General features: G+C 37.0%; 1 protein-coding gene across 2 annotated transcripts; it reads right to left on the bottom strand.

Annotated features, from left to right (window-relative positions):
- Nucleotides 1–902: 902 nt before the first annotated feature.
- GABRA6 (gamma-aminobutyric acid type A receptor subunit alpha6) lies at nt 903–20,940 on the bottom strand. 2 transcript variants are annotated; one of them, XM_017678338.3, is made up of 9 exons: nt 20,510–20,940; nt 20,191–20,309; nt 19,533–19,600; nt 17,675–17,895; nt 17,508–17,590; nt 17,074–17,217; nt 16,525–16,677; nt 15,056–15,315; nt 903–6,927 (listed from the first exon to the last, which is right to left on the bottom strand). In XM_017678338.3, the coding sequence occupies exons 1-9, from the start codon at nt 20,545–20,547 to the stop codon at nt 6,652–6,654; spliced, it is 1,362 nt and encodes a 453-aa protein (XP_017533827.2). In that variant the 5' UTR covers nt 20,548–20,940; the 3' UTR covers nt 903–6,651. The 2 variants fall into 2 exon arrangements, with proteins under 2 accessions (XP_017533827.2, XP_017533828.2); XM_017678339.3 differs by lacking the exons at nt 20,191–20,309; nt 20,510–20,940 and having other exon boundaries at nt 19,522–19,600.
- Between the last annotated feature and the right edge of the window lie 1,002 nt (nt 20,941–21,942).

Raw genomic sequence — 21,942 nt, 5'->3', positions numbered from 1 at the left:
TTTAAAAATGCCAGACTCATGCTAAATAACATTTACTAATATTAAGACCAAGTCATTTTTACTTTAACTGCTTTCAGTAGTAATATTTAAAACTCATTAAAATAGTATTATCAAAGAATAGAAATTTAGGCTGTTAAAGGATTTTGGAAGTCACTTAAACAAACCCCCCTGTTAGGAAGATGTAAAAATGAAGGCTCAGAGAAGTGCCCCGCCCACGGTGGCCTGACCCAGTGCAGGAACCTGCTCCAAGGCCTGCTGAGTCCCAGCAGCAAGGCTGTGCTGCTGACTGTGACGGAGGGCTGTGTGCCTCCATGCACAGTGAACCCACAGTTTTGAAGCTGATTTTATGTTTCTCTGTCTCACTATTTTCAATCTTCTGTCATTTGTGCTTTTGGTTTATCTGTGAAGCCCCCATATTTCTTCACATTTTACTCCTCTCATCCACGTTGGGCTAAGAAACAAATTTACTAGTGTGAACTAGGTTTAAAATGTGAGTGAATAGGCTTTGAGTAAGGGTGGAGTGACTCTGCTTTGAATAAAATATTTGCCTTTTAATGCCTTTATTTTGACATTTATTTTGACTATTCCTCAGTAGTGGATGGTGGTAAGAGTTGAGAGGAATTCTGGGCTAAGCATCAGGTTATCAATTTTCTGAAAAATTAAAATCTCTAGAAAAGCAAACTACAGATAAAACTGAGGCATTGCTACATTAATATTTGGATAAATTTTAGTATGAGACATTGCAAATGAATTAAAAAACTACTACCACCAAAGAAAAAAAAACCAACCTCAAGAAGAGTAATTGAATTATGAGATTTTGATGTGTTCTATTAGAAGTAAAATGTAGATGTTAAAGAAGGTAGTCTGTCCATTTATTTTATAAAAATGGAGAAAAAAGCAAATTTAATTTAAAAATTTTTGTTTTTATTTATTCATTTTTCATTTTTTAAAATTGAAGTATAGTTGACACAATATTATACTGTTTTCTAGTACACAACATAGTGATTCAGCAGTTATATACATTATTATATCATCACCCCAACTAGGGTAGTTACTGTCTGTCAATGTAGAAAGATGTTACAGAACTACTGACTGTATTTTCTTAGGCAAATTGCTGTAGAAATGTAGGGAAAGCCTATTTGCATATTGTCTTTCTGACTCTGTACACGAGGCATCTAGTCTGGAGGAATTCACATTCAAAGGGACAGTGTATTCTCATAGCACTAATCTCCAGTTTTACCCACATGCTCATGAACGCATGCTTTCAGAAAGATGAATGTAGTTCAGGTTCTGCAGGAGTTCAGATAATTGTCATCAGTTTTTCTGGGAGAGAAAGCATTAGACTGTCAAAGTCATGGGTTAGGACATTGTCAGACCAACATACATAGTCAAACGGCCAACTTTGTGGGAAGCTCTTTGAAAATTTACCCTTTAGATTACTAGCACTGCACATTACAGAAACCTTTCAACAGTAATTTGAGATTTGGGGTTACCTTTTGTTTTGTTTCCTTTTGGTTTTGCGCACACTTTATTTTTGTACCAGCTAATATTTGTTACAAGCAAGTTCATGATTATATATTTTATAAACCTGTCATGGGATATTTTTAACCTTAATTTTATCAATGCTTAATACTAGCATATAGTAGGATGAGATGATAATAACGACACTAGTAACACTATAAACAATCACTTATTATGGTGCCCTATATATGCTAGATGTTGTTCTAAGCAATTCGCACATAATTCATTTGATGATAGCATATGGAAATGAGTTTTACCACTAAATGCCTTCTGAAAGCAGGTCTCACTGCTTCTAATGGTTTCACCACCAGTTCCTAATGGCTCTTGAAATTCAACCACTGAGGAAGCTTTTTAAAGAGCTTAAATGACACCAGAATGGTTTAGGTCCCAGTGTGTTTGTATTTAAACTATTGCACCTTAATTGCAAACCCGCCCCCACCCCTTCTCTTTTTTCCCCAGTCCCAAGGTTGATAACATTTCCTTAGCTGAACTGTACTCAATACTAGGAGATTCTGAGATTTATTTGATCATGACCATGTCCTTTAATCAAGTGATGATCTCCTTTCAATGGGAAGTGAGATATTACTAATTTATAATGTGAAGTCACATCACAATTAATTAAAATGATCACTTCTTGTTGATTATAATGAAATATTCTGAGCATAAAATGTCTTTAACCTTTAATTTTTGTAATAGTTATGATGACTCTAAGAACTGGGGGTAGGATGGTTCTGACTGCAAGGAGAATCTATGGACAGGAAAGTATAAGCTTGGAGCTTTTAATTCTCAGTTTAAGTAATTGAGAACAAAAGAGCTTCTATGGCAATCTTAAAATAATCTCATTTCTTATAGCTGCTAGGGCCTGCTTCTCTTAAAAAGTACATGCATGCTTTAATTGTACTGATTATAGAATTACAATATAAATAAAAATCTTACACTTGCCATGTCCCTTGTGAGAAAGTCAGGACATTAATTGGGGAGGAAAATGAGGCTGAAACTTGTATGGTGACATCTGAGTGGACTTGAACAAAGCCGATAGTCTTAAAACTCCAAGGCTTTCTAAGACTTGCTTCGCAGTAGAAGCAGTCAAGCTTCCTGGTTGTGAGAGGACTACAGTAAACCCTTCAATAATCCTGCCAGGTAGAGAAGTCCAGGTCAGCTGAGGTGATGAGTGAGAGAAAAGGATAGAAGGAGCAGGTTATTTATATTAACTACAATCATGTAACTAAATAGAGAAGTGGGAATCATAGAAGCTATGCACATTTTGTTCTTTGCCTGCTCTTATTTTCTTATATACAGATGTAATGCTATCTGTGCATAAACATGACATAGATATTTAGACATACTGATATTTGTATATATTAATAATTGATTTTGACCTCCTTTTCTATCTCTTTACTCTCCTTACTGTTTTATATAAAGCTGTTTTCATCACAGATAGACTTAAAACTGAGTCTTTGGGAAACAGATTATTTTGGTGGGACTACAATTATAATAGATTAAATATCATCACCCAGAAATGGATACTGTGATTGTTGCCTAGAAATGGATGCAGTGGCTGTTTGGGTTTTGTTTATGTCCTCTTTGGACAAATATTGAGAGTATTTTTGTTCATTTGAAGGGTAATTTCATTTTATTGTGGAACAGTATAAATATGTTCTAAAGAGCATATGTGGTACCAAATAACCAAAGAGGTAAATTATACCAGTTATTAAGCATTTATCTTTTATTGTCAGCCCCAAGACCAAATTCCATACTTTATTTTGGGATGCTGGGGCTGGAACTCCCTAGCTTTCATTTCTTCTCTGTCACTAGGATTTCTGTCAGGTCCTTCCAATAAGAGACACTAGAAAGAGGCTAGAAAACAGGTAAAAAGGGAAAGGAACATTTTCCCTTTTGTCAGCTTGTCTTGGCTTTTAATGTTACCCTTCACCTAACAACAGTTGATGCCAGTCTCCAGTTTTTTGCACTCCCAGAACCAGCCTCTCTGATCCCAAATGTATCTGTTTCAGCCAAGCAGCCCCATCTCTTTGCTTGTCTGAGCCCCAATGTGCAAGTGTTGTGCGCTCTCCTGAGATGCTAGCAGCACGTGCGCGCAGACCTCAGCGGTCTGAGCTGGAGCCCCTCCTTTGATCACCCGTGATACACCCTATCCTTGCAGGTCTGATTCCCAGCCCTGGGGTTTCCTTCTCTGAACTGCTGAGCTACTATTGCCATTCAGGTGGTGTCCTCTTTTCAGATGACCATCCAGATCTACAAGGTCCCCCACCCAAGTTTCTAGGTTCTGTTAACTTTACCATCTTTCTTTTGATGTCTGCCTCTTGTGGTTACTATTTCTGTTACTCATTTAACAATTTCTTTTGTATTAAATTCTCTCTGTTGAAATACCTAGTCTGGTATCTATTTTACATAATTCTAATTCGGTCTCCAACAGCCATGTGGCTGGGGTAAGTCATGTTCTCATTCACAGACTTGATCCCTTATCTGTTTAGTTGGGGAAGGGAGTTACAGAATGGATAGTATAAATAATATCTAAGGTGATGTTTCCCCAACTATTTCCTAGAAAATGTTCCTCCTTGCAATTGTGAAAATTGTACATTTCTTCCTTCCTTACAAAATGATACTTATGGCCATGTAGATTTGGGAAATGTTAAGTACTGTAACAAACTATGAGCGAATCATAGTGCACATATGCATAATAAAGGGGCTGACAATTCTGGGAGAAAAGAAACCTATTTCATTTTGATTCAACATCTCTCCCTAAGTTATGTGACTAGGGAAACTTTTATTTACAGTTAACCTCTATTACTACCTCATGCCATAATTAGGAAATACTGTTATCTAGAATCCTTAGCAATTCAAAAATTTTATGGATTTTTTTCAAGATTCCTTCACTGAAGAGAAATCTTATGCCTATAATTAATGCTTTAATTGGTTTTACTTATCAGTTTCAGCTACAAGTATAAATGTTGACTGAGAGTAATGTCCGCAGAACACCAAGAAAATTATTTCAGGAAGTGAAAGACAAAATGAGAACATTCTGGAGGGAATTAAATAAGGACATGCATGGTTATGTTAGGTGAACAAGCTATGGATTCAAACTGCCTGGGTAGGACTTTGAAATATAGCACTTGAGTGCCACTTGATTTTGAACAAAATTATTCACCTTCTTTGTGACTTGGTTTCTCATCTTTATATGCATATAATGCATATAATAGTAGTATATACTTCATAGGTTTGTGAGGAAGATTAAATGTTTACATAGATTAAATATAGCATAAAAGATGATTAACACATAGCTAGCATTTTATTAATGTACTCCCTAAAACAGAAGCAGGCCCTATATAATTAGAATAACTTAACTTAGATAGAAAAAGTATAGTAATGAAACAAACATAAGTTATGCAAAATGGAGGGATCTTTAGAAGACATCTAACACTTCCCCCTCATCCTATAGATTGGAATAGAGCTAAATCTCCCGGAGATTTGGTCATGGAGCTAATGAAGAGCAAAGTTGGAAGGAAATCTCAGTCTGCTCACCCTTAGTAACATGCTATTTCAATTACACTCTAATTTGTTTGGCTGTAGAATTTTTGCATTCTCCCACATAAAGACAAGAGTAGAAATTCCAAAATATTTCTTTCTAGGTTCAGAGCTAGGGGTGATCTAAATGATGTTTAAGACCCAATAATGGCTAATGAGGAGTTTATTGATGCATGCTTTCTCTTAACCCTAGTTCCTGTTTGCCTAAGACTATTCTATGTAGGAAGAATATGGCTAAAGTTAGCCTTGGGAAGAGCTGGAATAGTAGAAAGGGAAAAGGGAAGTCTCACTCACTTTTTTCAGCTTTATTGAGGTATAACTGATAAAAATTGCAAGATGTGTAAAGTATACAGTGTGCTGATTTGATACACATATGCATAGTGAAAGGATTCCCCCACTGAGTTAATTACATACCCATCACCTCCCATACTGTTTTTGTTGCTGTTGTTGACAACATTTAAGTTCCACTCTATCATCACATTTCAATTATACAATACAGTGCTATCAACTAGAGTCACCATATTATACATCAGAGTGTTAGACTTTATTTCATCTCATAACTGAAAGTTTATTGAGTGAGCAGGAAGGAGATGAGGGATTGACTATTTGAACACAAACTCAAGCCTTTCCTTAGAGCTAGGTGACTAAGCCTGGCTGCCCCGTATTGTCTACCTCTCAGAATCACCAGGGACATTAATGATAGGGTAGAGGTAACCACTTCATTTCTCCATATTTAAGGAAGCTCTTCTCCCCAGCTTTACTAAATAGATCCAGAGAACCATGCTTATTGTTATTTTACTTAGTGGTACACTTAGAAAGGTAGAAAGTATAAGATATAACCATAGTCATAATATTGAAGTCTTCCTTATAATCACTATTTTTTTCTATGACTTCATGGAATTACAGTGAGTATATTATTTTTTAAAAAGAGCTTAATAAGATAAAACAACACTATATTGCAGTCCAGCTAAAGCTATGTACATATGCATACATAATTCATGATCTATGTATAATTCCTTTGTGTACAAACACCATACTTTATTGAGGTAAAATAGCACAGCAAGATTAAAAACAAATGGCTAAATTCAATATAGGCTTTAAATGATGCTGAAAGCCATTTTACTAGCATAAATGCTTCCAAGATGCTAGTATTAACTTATTGATAAATATTTAGACTATTTATATTTTGCTCACTTGAAAACTAAGCCAAAATAAATGTATATTTTAAGGCAATCTTTAGAAGTATTAGCATTTCTCACTTTATCTGCTTTGTGGTAAATGCTATTCACAGTGGCAATTAAAGTACTGAACAATGTATAAAGATCAGCAAATTCATCTTGAATCCAACTTAATCGCTTATAAAATTTTTCTCTAATGTACAGAAAAGTCACATTTTATAGCAACCTTCAACTTCCAGTATTGAGGATTAATGTTATTGTCTTTTGACCCATATACACTTACTCAGAGATACATGTTACAGGTTTACAAATTTTATTTCATGTTCAGAAAAGCATCTATACAAGTCTCAATGCTATGCAAAAGAATTCAGAGAATGAGAACTTATGAAGTACATGTCCTGGCTGCAGGCTATTCCACACTGCCACTCACTTCCATTGTGTCTTTGGAAAGATAAACTACCCAGTATACAAGGTTGAATCCTGCAAATGCAACAGGGAAGAGAATGCGAGAATACTGGTCTATTTTACTGCTGCCTCCGAAAGCTGGAGAAAGTAGTGGAGGCGTGACAGGTGTTGATTGTAAGATGGGAGCTCTAGTTAGGACTTTGTTGGCCTCAGGGGGTGGAATTATTGGCAAGGTCAGAGAGGTGATTCTTTTCTTCAGATGAAACTTGGACTCAGGGTGCTGTGTGGAAATAAGACATAAATATTCCTTGTAGTTGAAAAAGCAAAGATCACTTACTTAGTCATGTGTTTTCATTGTTGATAGATTGTTATTGATTCTTTATCTATATAAGATAAAATATCAGCAAATACTTCATAATATTTGATGGTGCTACTCTTCTGAGAAAGTGGCAAAACAAATTTCTAATAAATGATTTGCTCCCATCCAACATACTATAATTTAATAAACCAACAATTGAGCCACACATTTCCACATCCCAGAAACTGTGTTGAGCATTGGACAATTAGGAAAAGATGAAGCAGGTTTCAAAGGCTTATCCACAGCCTGGTTATGCATAAGCCTATAGGGCAATGAGTGTGTGCAATGAGAGGGGTTTTCAATTTGGAATGTGTAAATAATTAGTTAGTAAGGAAAATAACAGCTCAGTTGATTGATGTCATTCTTCTGGACACTTTCCCAGCCTATAACCTTATCTTCGCACACTCTGAAATTTAAACCAGCTGAGACAACAACAAAAATGAAGGTACTCATGTATGTCAAAACTCAGTAACAATGAATAAATACCTTTACATTGAGTAGAATGACTATTCATGGTTTGAAATGCAACTGCCTCTTAGCCCAGAAGTTCTGTGTTGAGAGCTCTCTGCCCCATTCGGAACTTCTCTTCTTGTCTCCCTCCATTTTAAATCACCACAAAAATGATTCCTTTACTAACCTCAGAGTTGTTATAAGATATTTCCTATCATTAGATTTTCTGTTCCACTGAAAATCATAAGACAGCCATCTTTAGTCTTGACGGAGATACTTAGCATACTAACTGGTAAGTGAGAAGGCAAAGGTCCAGGTAGAGTAATGCCTCACCCAAAATCACACAGCTAGTAATAAGCCACTCTGGTCAGCACGGGGCTTTTTTCATTCCACCATTTTCTCATCTTTGCTCTAAAGTATTGGACTGAGTCCAGAGACTCAGAAAGCTTTAGACTCCTTTCGTGCTGGGAGACACAGGGGCCTTCCTCTGATTCTTATCTTTCTTGCCTACATCATATAACAGCCACTCTTCCTGCAGCCAGGTTGTCCTTGCTGGGTCTCTGCCTCCAAACAATTGCTGTACATTAGTGCCGCTCTTGTAAAACTGCCTTGTTTCCTCCCTGGCAGCAAAATCGCCACTTTGATGCCTGGCAGGGCACGTTACCCACGTGCGCAGACTCCCGCAGCTGCAGCCTGCAGCCCTGCGGCAACAGGATGAGGCGGCCGCCCCACTACGCTGGCTGAGCCACAGGACCAGAACGACCCGCCGAGGCGGTGACATTTGAGCTGCAGGAGACAACGACCCTGAGAGCTTCTCCCTGTGTTCCCCTCCTGAATTTTGCTGTTGGATTTGCTGTGGAAGTTACTGAGTACCTAAATAATAGTCATCAGAGAGAGCACAGACTCAGTGTGCTTTTAGGGGCCGTGGGAAAATCTGTTTCTTCACCAAAAGCAAAAATGAATCTGTGTCGTTAAGTCTGACTTGACATGATCACGGCAAATTTCAAGCAAAGGATGTCTTTGTTATCTATTGGCTCAGAGCTGTGCTTGGCTCTCTGGACAGAAGTAAATCATAGGTCTTGGAGGTAGAAGAGAATTTAAAAGAGCGGAGGGCCCAGCCCACTGATCTAGGACTGGACATAAGTGACACTGTCTATTAAAACTATGTAACAGCTGAGGATTACTGTGTCTGGGGTCACCAGACAGTACACGGATAGGACCAGAGTAGTGATATTTTGTTCTCAATGCATCCTGCCCCTCTTAGAGAATAAACATAGCATCATCTTCCAAGAGCTTTCTATCATGTATCTCAGATTCTAATTTGCATTTTCATCCATTACATATGCTATTAAAATATTCTCCACCTGAAAGTACAAAATGTGTCACTGCTTTATTCTCCAGAAAGAGAAATTCTTTCCTAGGTATATGGAACATTAAAGTATTTAACTCTAGTAACATTTCTAAGGATCATGATGGAGTAGAAAGAGGGCAATCCTTGAGAACAGATTTTCTGTATTCATCTTGACTTTTAGCAGCATGCATTGCCTGTCTAAAAACTGTATTGCTTTCTGTTTTAGGAGATAGAGAGGCAGACATGAAAAGTCACAGAGGTGAAAAAGTTAAGTTAAACATCATCTATCATAAAAGTAAGTCATCATTCTATCTCCCCCTCTTTTAGAGACGTGGGGAAAAAAGTTATTTGTCAATCTCTTGGCATTGCCACAGTGTCCCAGATAACTTGATGAGGATTGGTACATAACCTCTGTCCAGAGTTAAACAACATCATTTGAAACTAAACACCGTAACAGATTTATGCATTATCTTGGCTTAAATTAAAGACCCCCTACATAGGATTACCCTTTTTCCTCCTCTACTTCCCCAAACAATCTATGGAGGGTTGCTTAGGAGTTAAAAGGAAGGAGAGTCAGAAAGCCCTTAGATTGCAATTCCATATATACAACTTACCAGCCATGTGACTGAGACATGTCAGAGATGCCACACGCCCTCCCTGGGCCTCAAGTTTCCATCTCTAAAGTTATGGACATTTATTACTTCCTCCATAAGTTTTTTCTCTTTAAGAATTTGAGAATGAAAATGAAAGACATATATATTTTTCCCAGTTTTCTGCCTCTCAGCTGTTATAAATGTTTTAGCTGTTTCCAGTCACATCCTTCCTTGTAAATATTATTCCAGCTGCCCCTTATCTCCTTTCCTGACACAAAACCTCCTTAATGGTGGAGGATATATGATTCTGATATATAAGTACTACACAGCATCTAGCCAGTGCACAGAGCACAGTATATGCTTAATAGACCTATGCTGAGTCAACAAGGGGATGGAAATCTAAATATTTTCCACGATTTCTTAGTCAGCAAAGGGAACAAAAGTCTTTTGATTATTTTACATTATATTTTAGTATATTGTTTTATAAAAACTATATCTAAATGCTTACTACTGGTAAACAGTACACAGCACTTTGCACGCATGACTTTGCTTATCCCTAGAAAGATTCTATGATGTAATAATATTGTTTTCATTTTAGAGATGAGCAAATGAAGACTTAAGCAGAAAGCTCACACGATAAGCAGCAGCACCTGAAGTCAATCCATGTCGGATGCCAGGATCATACTCTTAACAATTATGTTCTCCTCTCATCAGCTTGAAGGTTAGAGCACAGTTTCTCAGCTGTAGATGGGTTAAATTTGGGGTAGGACAACTCCTTGCTGTGGCACATTGTGCTTTACACCATGGGATGATGAGCAGCATTCCAGGCCCATACTCCCAAGAGCCTGAACACACACCCCCACCCACCATCCCAGAGTTCTAACAACCAAACTATCTCCAGACCTTGCCAAATGTCCTCTGAAGGGGGAAATTCACCCATACTGGGAATCACTGGTTTAGAGTTACAACTGTCCCACTGACAAGCAGTGGTTGGGGGGATTTCTAGCAGGCAGCAAATGCAAAATGCTCAAGGAAATGCCAGAGGCATGGCTAACCCACACACTGGATAATCAGCTCCTGAATAATTAGGAATTGGCAGTACAGGAGACCAGACCCAATTTAGAAGAATCACATCGAATTTCTGAAATGAAAAGAAAGACAGTTTTGCAACCCATTCAAACTACAGCGTTGCATCAGACTCTGTCTGCTCTATTGTAAGCCAGCAGCTTCAGCTGATGGTAAAATAGGCTTTTGTCAGAGTCCAGATGAGGGCTCAGCTTGGGGCTGTCACTGTTTTGAGTGGAACACCTGTGGTTTTTGAATTTTTCCAAGGCTCCCCTGCTGCTGAGTGCCATCCTGCCATGAATATTTTTAGAGCACTGCTTTGTTTTAAGTAATGCCATATTGCAAAGATACTTTGAGTCAAACTGGACTGTATGACAATCAATTATTTGATGTAGGAATAAGGCATTTGGGTGGTACTTAAAGCAATTTTGATAGAACATTCAGTGAATCTAATATGATAAAGAGGAGGAGACAATGAATCACTTCTCAAGGAGATACTCTAACCAGGGCTGTATTACTCAAGGTGCAAACAAAGCATCGGCTTAAAAGAACCAGCAAACAGGGGCACCAAAAATAAGAGAAAAAATGTTGAAAGTATTTAATACCTGACTTAAAAAAATTATCATATTAATTTATGGAGAAAGCAAGTACTGCATCAAATTTTCTTGCATTAACATTACAGCTGTTAAATTGGGAGCAGAGACAATTCTGGGATTTCTTCAGAGAAGAAGCATATTGGCACCAATCTGATGGGTCAGTGGTGGTAGGGGGCATGTCTGGAGACTGTATTGGAATGTTCGGAGGGTGCAGAATGGAATATTGGTTGTGGATTTAATAGAATGCATAAGGAAAGAGCTAACTACCTACACCCTCATCTAATCTAATAGAAAGCATGAGGAAAGAGCTACCTACCTACACCCCTCATCTAATCTACCCTACCCTCTCTAAAATTCATACAATGGCATAACATGGGGAAAGAGCACCACAATTATCCTGTTGCTCAATCTCTGACTGTCTTAATCCAATTCTTAATTCTGAAGATTACTGATTGTTCTTACAGAATCTTGACAATATTTAGAACAGGGGAGGTAAATCAGTATCCTGTGCTTCCTATCTCTCTATATAGGTGGGGGGCAAATGGTTAAGGACCCAGAAGACAGCTCAACCTTGTAAAAGAGTACAGAGAGGAGAGATGTCCCTTTTCCTTCTCTGTGCCCAAGTTTCTAGCAGCTGACTTAGTGCATCTTGAGCAGGGCCAGGCTCATCTTTCTGTTCTCAGCTTAGGCATCACTTCCTCCAGAATGATGACCCCTCTAGACTGAGTTAGGTACTCTTGAGAGGCTTCTTCAGTCTCCTCTGCCCCTCTAACCACAGCCTTTTTCACAATACCTCACTGGCTCCTCTTCCTGCTCGACAAGAAGCTCCATGAGGGAAGAGGCTCTATTGATGTCATTCATTAACGTATCCTCTGCACTCTACAAAGGGTCTGGCACGTAAAATTACTTAACATGTACATATGCTATGAACAATTCAATGAGTACATAGGTACTCAATAAACTGGTGCAAGATGAAAAAAAATAAATGAATAAACAATGTAATCAGTATAAATACAGCTATTGTCCGGATTAATTAAATTTTGGTCAATTTTGTTTGTAGATAATTTACCAAGAACATCAGGCCTCTTGTGAAAAAGAGAAGACACATTGAATGTGTTGATAGGTGGTGGTGATGGTAAGGGGAATTTATTCTTAGGAACATAGTGGTGAGGGCTTAGACCTTTCAAATAACAGGGAAATGAGCAAAACATACAAAAAGAGAGAATGGTCCAACCTTGGTCTCACCTGCAAAATACACCCTGAACACATAATAAGTTCTGAAACGTGAAGATGGGACTAACTTTTTATGCTAAGATAGCCTACTACATAAAAACAACAAGGATAGGTGTCATATAAGCAGGAAAGAAGTTGTGGTCAATTCTTAAAACCTAAAAAAAATAAATCCCCCAATTCCATAAGCCTTAAAAACAGAAAGATAATTAGTCTATAGAGCACTTCTGAGGATTTAGTTTTAGGTGCCTCTTTGGGTTTGAGGACTAGATTTAAAAGGCCTGAGTGTCTTTGTCAGTACTATATTAAATTTCAAGGTCAAAATCAAAGAGATAAACTTTCCCCAAATTCATTCTAAGTAGTTTCCTGTGAAAAGCAAAGACCTCATTAAAATATACAACTTAGAATCACATGAAATATCTAAGCACTCATTTTCACTTCAAATTCACCACACTGGTTTGCTCTTTCAATGTCCAACTTACTCAAATAATGTTTTTTGATTACAACTGAATAGGCATTTTAAAATGTCATGGTATTTGAAAGAAAAAAATTACCTTGCAATCAAAATATACCACTGTGCTATATAAGTTGCAAATGTGTAATTTATGTTTGTTCCTTTACATTATATAAGGCAAACTGCCAAGTTTCGACATGAATAAGTAAAATGTAAATGTCCTATGTAATCATCTATATTTATTTCTGATACTTACAAGGTTTGTATTGTTAGGTTTGGTTATTTTTGCTTTTATTTTTATTTTTACATTTTGATCTAGCCTCCGAAAACAAAATTCTCCTTTTTCATTGCCTTAAAATATTTTAGGTGGACCCAGGTTTAAAAGTATACTATTTCATAAGAAAAAAATTCAACTTGCAAGAAAAAAAGTACTTTGAGAAGATTTAAATGCAATTTCTTATTCAGCTTCCAAAAGGACCTGCTCATTATATGTTACTATTTTAGAACTGCAGAAGACAGTTTATAGAAAGATGTGAGATCTTACATTTTATTTTATTAGTAAGTTACACCTTTAAAATAATGGACTAAGAGAATGATAACTCTATGCTTTCTCTGAGGATGTGGAATCATATTCCTCTCAGTAATATTTATTTCAAGAGTTGAAATAAAGTAATTGGTCTTCCTTTTTATCTCAGTATCAGATCAATGAGCATATTCAAAGTCATTGGAATTACTTTTTCACCCTATTTCTTGTGAATTTGTCTTTTCATTTTTACTGTACATCTCAAATAAGAAACTGTTAAACTGAATTCTGATAAATGTTAATTATTCTTCTTTTATAGATATATGTTAGGATAATATATGACCTTTGGACAAAATGTCGATTACATACTTATGTAAATAGATTATAACATAATCACTTATTTTTAGACACATACGATAATTCTCAAAAATATTCAGAATTTATCTTTTATGAAAACATGATTTTCAAATGCTTTGGACTGATTTTTCAGCATAGCATTTTTTATTACAACATTTGTAATTTTGTGACCTTTCAAAACATGTATGTATAAAAAAAATCATTAAGTCAAGGGAAGAATTTCAGGAATAAGCTTATCTACACTCTGAAGATGTTTTTTATTTTTATCCAGTGGTATGCACTCCTATGTATTCTTGTCGTTGAGGAATTGTTAGGGAGAGGAGGGCCTCAGCCTCAGAAAGTTGTGGATCTCAGGGGTTCTAGAACCGATTCCTAGTTTTTCTACCAACTAGTAATCAATATTTTCCCCCAGAGACTCTATTTTTCATTTGTAAGCAAAGGAATTAGATTGAATCACTGGATGGCAAACTTTTTTTTTTTAATGAGGGCTAATTCAAGAAAAAAAAAATTTTATATATTTCCCCTTACCATGGGAATGGCCTTATCTTATCCCTTGGAGAAAATATAAATTCTCAAACCAAGCTTCTTAGTTGATCAAAGAGAAAAGTTTCAGTGAAAAAATTATTGTCTTTTTAGCCCATAAATGCCTGAGTATTTGAGCAGTGAAATACACAGAGCTTTATAATTTTTATCATCAAAGTTAACTGAGGATTAGCTGGGCTAGGCATGGCTCTACAATTTGGAAATGTTTGTAAAAAGTGATCAATTATGAAGAAATTTTCAGTTCAAAGTGTCTGTACTACTTTATTTTACAGACTACATTTTCCAATTTTCAAGAGCTACTGTTTTGAGTTTGTACTGAAATACAAATTTATACTTGTTAATCAGTTTTATAATTCAATTTTTAGAAGTGTGTGCAGCTTAATTGTGGAAATTTCCTCATGTGAAATTGAAATTTGGGGGTACATTTATGACCTTCAATTATTAATGCTATCATTTGTTTCTTATTAAAAATCCTTTGGGGACCAGAGCTTAGCCATAGCAAATTTAAACTAAATTTTGTAAGTATTTCTCACTGATATGTCTTTGAATAAAAGCGCATTAAGATACATGTATTTAATATATGAGTGTGAACATGAGAATGTTTTTATGTGAATCAAAAAACAACTTGTGACTCAGCACTCAAGGAACCTAATATTCATATTTCGACCTCATGAAAGAACAATGCCAAAGGTTTATAGCAAAGATAAGTGAAGGATTGTTCTTGTTTTTTTTCTATGAAGTTGGGGAGGAAGTTGTCTTGGAACCAGAGTTCTGTAAGCAGTACTCAACTAATATAACTTTTGGACTAGTTAGTTGTTTGTGATCACTGTTTGGCCTGTCTTTTCCTACACTAGTGAGAGTTAACATTTAAAAAAAGTAAACAATTACCAAAACAATCTCAGCTTCCAAGGGTTCAGTTGCTTTTGATATTGTCACGGGGGCCGAGGCTGCAGTCTGTGCCATCCTGTTGGCCTTCTGTGTCTGGAGATTGGTAAAGTAGTTGACAGCTGCAAACTCAATAAGAGCAGAGAAGACGAAAGCAAAGCAAACAGCTATGAACCAATCCATGGCGGTTGCATACGACACTTTTGGCAAGGAGTGCCGGGCACTGATGCTTAAAGTGGTCATGGTCAAAACGGTGGTGATCCCTAAAACAAAAAAGAATGAGAAACGCAGTATTAGCATTTGGAATCCAATAACAAGATCAAATGAGAACATGTTGGTAGAGAGGATTAAACATTCTGTAAGTGTAAGTTTTGTTATTACTTCGTTGTTTTAAAATCATTCAATTATTATCATACCCAGTTTGATGACATGTACACTGTAGTCAAAAAATTTTTCAAAAATTGTTTAATTTTAATTAGTGTAAGTTTAAGTCATGAATAATTCTTGTTTTCTTCTTTAGAAAACAGCAAGTTATTTTCATTTTAGTAATAAAACCTTGAACTTCTGATCAGTTTTAATAGCTGGTGATATCTTTCATCATACTTAAGAAGTCTTTCTAGTATGAATAATAAAATTAGGTTCTTTTTTTTAATTTGTAGCTTGATATTAAGCTAAAATATTTACTCATGAGAAAATAATTTCACCACTCCTCTGCCAGCAGTTTTTTGTCTTGAATTATAACTTGGGGAATTTATATAATTAGGAGATGCTCAACATGATTATATAGATATTATTTTAAAATTTCCAGAAAGAGATCTATTTTAATTAAAAAGTCAAAATTCATCTGAGATTTCAATTTAACTCAAGTCATTCCCTATGAACTAGTAAATTCATAATCATGCAAACTCAGAAAAAGTTGGATTTTATTACTGGTGATAGTTCTTTCACAGTTCTTTTTTTTATTTCATTTTTTTGCATCAAAACTAGTAATGATTCTATACACTATAAGTGAAACTAAAGATTCAGGTACAACCATGGGAAATTGATGTTATTTAACTATTTTTAGGCCTAGAAGAATGGTTCAACCTAATAAAAGTGAACTGTAATTCACATATTAGTGGTTTCAGTATTTTAGCCTTTGTCTTCATGGATTTACCTGCCAGAATTTACTTTTCTGCTTTTCCTTATTTATGAAAAAGCAAATCAAGATTTTAGAAAGCAGACCTCCTATGTAGAGCACATGGAAGTCACAGGAAACCAGCCAGAATTCTTGCTGAGATAAATTTTTTGTTGATTCACCACACAACTTGTGATAAAATGAGGGTCATTTTACATGATGCATGTATCTGAGTGAGATAGGAGTCTATTTCCTCTGTGGATTATAAAAGTGGAACCATGGATGTTCCACTAAAGTACACAAACAATGAGTGCTGGAGGATGAATGGAAGTAGAGACCAAAGTGAGAAACATACCAAAGACAGTTCGGGCCGGAACAGACTCTTTATTAATCCAGAATGACACCTGGGAAAGAATGACTGTCATAATGCAAGGAGTATATATCTGTATCATGAAGTAGCCCATCTTCCTTTGCAAGTGGAAATAAACTGTCATTATTACGTATTCACCTGTTGGAAGACATGTGTATCAGTATTATTGCTGTGCAAAAAGAATACAGCAGGAAATACATCTTGCAGGTCGTTAAATTAACGTGTGATGGAAGAAAACAAACAGGCATATTTCTATGTATGACAAAGCTACTTGATCAGCAGATGATAGATAACCACAGCTCATTGTTTTTGGTGGGGTTCTTCATGTCATATATACACAAAACTACTTATTGCAAGGTTACACAAATCTTTACATGCATGTGGTTGCGAAATCAATTTTAAAGAAAATTATTCATCACCTCAAAATAGCTAGCCTACCAAAGGATGCCTAATGCAGAGGAAAAAAAAGATATTTTGAGAATATGCACTGAAATCACCTTACAGGATTACATCCTATATTTGTCAAATTCTTACCTGTATTAGATTTAATTGTCTCACTAGATACTGTTTGTCCGATCAGATCATATTGGAGGAGGCTTGAAGATTCTTCTGGGACTTCAACTGAGTAAAGCGGTCCTTTTTTCCATGTATATATGATTTCACTTTTGGGATAAGCATCTGAATTTTTAAAATAAATTAAAACATATTGGTGAATTTGACTTCTGTTTTTGTTCTCTTTCAAAGCAAATCTTGTTTGTATAAAAGTGAAATACAAACATAGATTCTCTTTAATATTTTTCTTTAAACTGGGTGATGAAAACCTCTATTTTTAAGACTGACAGGCATGATTAAATAAGTATATTCCTGAATCACACCAAAAGTGCCAATAGTAGTATTTCTCATTTACATTCCAGTATCTGACTAAAACCAATGCATTACTTGATTTTCAGAAGCCTTTTGTAACTTACAACTCCCAAACTTGAGTGGACAAGCATGCCCATCCATAGGAAAGTTAACGAGCCTCATAGGACAGTCAGCGTTGATGGTAAGCCTAGGAACATTGAAAGAAATGGTTCTGAGTTAATGTCATGGACAAAGCATTTGCACTGAGGAAGTAGAATTGGGGAAAGCTCACCTCATGGTGTATAGAATGGTTCCATTTTGCATAATCCTGAAGAGCTTATTAGGGGTTGTCATATTGTGAGCAATTGATTTTTTGCCATTTCTGAAAAAAGTATCAGGTGTCCATATTTTACTGACCATCAAGTTGTTTAAGCTCAAAATCTCAGCTGGCCCCCCAAACTTCAATCTCTCATCAGTCCAAGTCTGGCGAAAGAAAACGTCCATTGTATACTCCTAAGAGAAAATAAAAAATCACACAGGCCAGGGAGATGGTTAGTAAGAATAGTTTACTAACTAGCACATATACCCAATCCTAAAACTTAAGAAATAAAGCAACATCTTATGACAATAACCTATCAGGAAAGTTGGGATTTCAGTGAATTACTATTTTTCTCAAACTCAAAGTTTGTATTATTATAAAAGATAGAGCTCGGTTGTGCAAAGCTCCCTCTTCTACATGGACCTTCCTCAATACCTTCCTTTTTTTCTATCATATGGTGATCTCTCCATCTATCAACCTAGCAATTTCAGGAAAATATGAAAAGATTTAGTCTAGGTTTTGTGCTGGCCTTCCCACCATCAGTCTAACCTTCAAAAGTCCAAGCATCATAGTGCCATTTAGGAAGGTCCCAAGGATAGGTAAACGTCACTTGATAAGCATACTCTGGCTGCACACCATGATTATTTTCTCTTGTTCTCAGAGAAAAGTGAATGCTGCCATGATTATGCAAATAAAGCATCCTTTAAGTATGCATAATAAAAATTATAAGTTTTAACTTATAATTTTTGAAATAACATTAAAAATATTAAGAATTTTGGTCAGGGAAATTGCAAAAGTCAGTGATAAGTAACAACTTGTAATTATATCAAAGCATTGCCAATAATTGCTTTGCCTACTTCATATGTTCCTTTATAAGACCCATTACTAGCAGTGGTGATTTTATTTTAAAAATATAATTTGACACAAAATATATCCATATAATAATAACCAAGGCTGTAACAGGGCTCTGTTGTACAAATATGCTTTAAAAATGAGATGACACATGCATACAATAAAGTTCCAAGTATCCCCAGACTTCAATGATACAGTAGAATATGGTTGTGGTTATTTATACTTGAGGTGAGTCAGACTCAATGAAAAAATTAGAGTAAACTAACAGGATTCTGGATACTGCTGCCCCTCCTTTCCCTCAACTCTGAAGACATTTATCTCTTGAAGTCCTCCTCCCTTTCTCCCTCTCTTGCTTCTTTTCTTTCTTGCTTCTCTTTCTACTTCATTCTAGAAGACTGGTTCAGCTTTTTATTGCCACTTACTATAAATACCTTCTCCCAAGTCCTACAGCCATCTGTACCTGGAACAGAGTCCCCAGAACACCTCCAAGGTCTGTTTGCAGTAAAAGGTGGAATGCATGAGCCTTTTCAGAGGACTCCATTTACTGTCTTAATAAAATATACTGAGAATCATGTACTACAAAAAGACAGTTATGTTTCAAGATACATAGATATTCTCAGTATACTCTTACAAGGAATAACATCTTGAGAGTTTTTCTTTTTGCCACTCCAAAAATTTACTAGGACTTCACAAAGATTGGGAAAATCTCTTTGCAGGGAAAAATTCAAGTTGGATAGAAGAAAGGGTATCATTTTAAGAAGTCCCTCAAATTGTAGTGTTCAAGCAGAGCCCTTAGTGAAATGTAAAGGAGATGACAGCAGTCATCCGCTGAAAAGGCCATGCCCTCCCAGCATGCACACACATATTGCATTGCGGATTTGGAGCCAAGCATGGTGACAAAGCTAATCACAGTTCGTTTTGAGAATTAGCCCTCTCCGCTCCCAAATAAAAGTACCCTCCTCACTCACAGTTCACTCACCATCTCCACGTCTGACACTGGCCCAAAACTGGTCACATAAATGTCCGTTTTGACTTCGGTGACAGCACCTGGAATTAGCCCGGAGAGATGGGGGCGATTATCACCAGTGATGTGAAGGGGCCTGAACTCAATGACTTGCACAGAGCCCCATCTCTTGGCCGGAAGCTGCAGCCCACCCAAAGTAACCCCAGCAGCAGGAGTCCATTGGTTTTTCAATTCTGAAAGCTCACATCATTTGCCTTATTTCAAACTAATTCTCATCAATTTGGGCAATTTAAGAAATAGAAGAGAACGAGGTTGGTATTCTAATAAAACTATAACAATAACTAAGATATATTGGTAGCTTTAAGGGAACAAAAACAAAGGGAAGTGTTTTACGTGGGGGATCGCATTCCACACTCACACAACTCTATGAGGCAAGCACTGTTTTTCCACCCTCACTAGAGTCAAGGACACTGAGGTTTAGAGACTTCATATAACTTACGCTTAAGGTCATGAATTGAAGAAGGGGCAAGGACTGGAGGGGTACAGACACATGGCCTCTCCCACCGCCCCTGCACCTCACTTCTCTGCTGTCTTCGTGAGGTCTCTGGGCCTTGGAACAGCAGTAAGTGGGGGGAACACAGATGTTTGGTGCAGTAAGGATGCTGCCACTCACCTCCAAATCCCGGCCGTAACCGATTGTCATAGCCCTCAAGCAAGTTGTCCAGGATCCGACTGATGTTCTCTGAGTAGAAGTTTCCTTCATCTTCAAGTTTCCCTAAGGCATTTTCTACCCTGTGAGTAGATAGTCAAGGATCCTCACTCATAGCCTCAGAGAAAATATGCCATTCAATTCACTCTCACCTACCGCACCACAAATACATGCCACACCACCCAGGCTTCTTTCGTGATTTGGTATAGAGGTCACCCAGTGGGTGTGTGCTTTCCCTTTACTTTGTGCCAAAAAAGAAAATAAGAAAAAAAATCTTACTCACCATAGAATAACGTACAGCCAGGGCAGAGGCGACAGCATCCTGCGGTGTACTGCCGCTCGCAGTCCACCCTCCTGCTGGCCCCTCCTCCCCCTCACCAGCAACCCTTTGCCAGTCAAGTAGAGAGACCTTCCGGCCACCTCATATCCCTTTTCTGTGTTTGCATCCAGCCAGTAATCCAGTAGATAAGGAAGTTTCCAGCAAAACTTTGAGGCTTCCCTTGCTCTCTTCGTCCTTGTTTCCTTCTTTTCATGTGGAACAAGATAGTCTGTGGTCTCTGACTCTGTCCTGATGGACACTCAGCCTCCTCTGAACTGACTCACTTGGGAAATGAGTGGCTGAAGGGACAATGCATGGTCAGAGAGCAGTGACAATAATCGAATAAGGCATTAGGGGAGATTACCAGGAAGAAATCCACTGCTAGTTTTGGCATGGAATGAGCAGGGCCCTGTGAGGAAATCTGGAAAGCAGTGGCATCTTGCTGATTGAGATTATGTTCCAATGGGCTCAGCATTTATCATTTCTGTGGTTCGCAGGATTCCTACACAGCTCGTGCCTCTTAGAAAGCCCATAACATTGGGATCCTCTTGGATTTGCTTTCTGATTTCACCAGCTTTATTGTATCAGACACACCTTTCCTCTGTTTTTAAAAATCGTCCCTCACTATTCATTAAAAGCACTTATAATGCATCAGAGCAATTCCTGGACATCTTGCCATTGGGTTCGTTGTTGTTTTCTTGAAGCATTTTGCTAATTCCTCCTGTCAAAAATGTGTCATCTCAAGCTAAGACCTAAATGGGTCCTACCCCACACTATCTTCAGAAACCTGGCCAGTTTTATGAATGCTTCCTATAAGAGAAAATGTCTATAAATAGTTGATGAAGGCTTCCCATGTAGAAAAACTGAAAGAATAAAGCATCCTTAGATATGGTTATGATAGTGTTGTTGGCACTATTTTACTAGGCTTGCCACAAGTCAAGAGCATAATGTTTGAACCCAAGAAGTAACATTCTCTGCCCAGTTTGGTAGGAGGAAGTTGTAGTAAAAGAAGTCTCTCTCAGCCTGAAACTTAATCTTTAAATAAAAAATTAAGATAATAATAAAAAAAGCTTTGGAATAAAGCCCCCCTCTCCCCCCCACCACACACAAAAAACACACATTAAGAGCAAGAAGCAACTTTGGAACCTAAGTTCTACAAAGGCAATGGTAACAATTGCAGACATACAGCACAGTCTTAAGAGTCATTTCTAACATTATGACATAAATCGTTTGAGCAGCATTTCAAGAAACTAGCTATAACCAAGAAGAAATAATGGAAACAGTAAGAGTGCTGGATTTCCTATGAAATAGTTTTCTAAGATTACTGAATATCAGTTACATGGAATTCTCTGGCCACTCATCAAAAAACCTGAATTCCTGCCAGCATTCTTGGCAAT

Source organism: Manis javanica, chromosome 1 (assembly GCF_040802235.1).
Source record: "Manis javanica isolate MJ-LG chromosome 1, MJ_LKY, whole genome shotgun sequence".
Classification (NCBI taxonomy): Eukaryota; Metazoa; Chordata; class Mammalia; order Pholidota; family Manidae; genus Manis; species Manis javanica.
The sequence above is the reverse complement of the archived record's forward strand: the minus strand, read 5'-3'. Positions and strand labels throughout refer to the sequence as shown.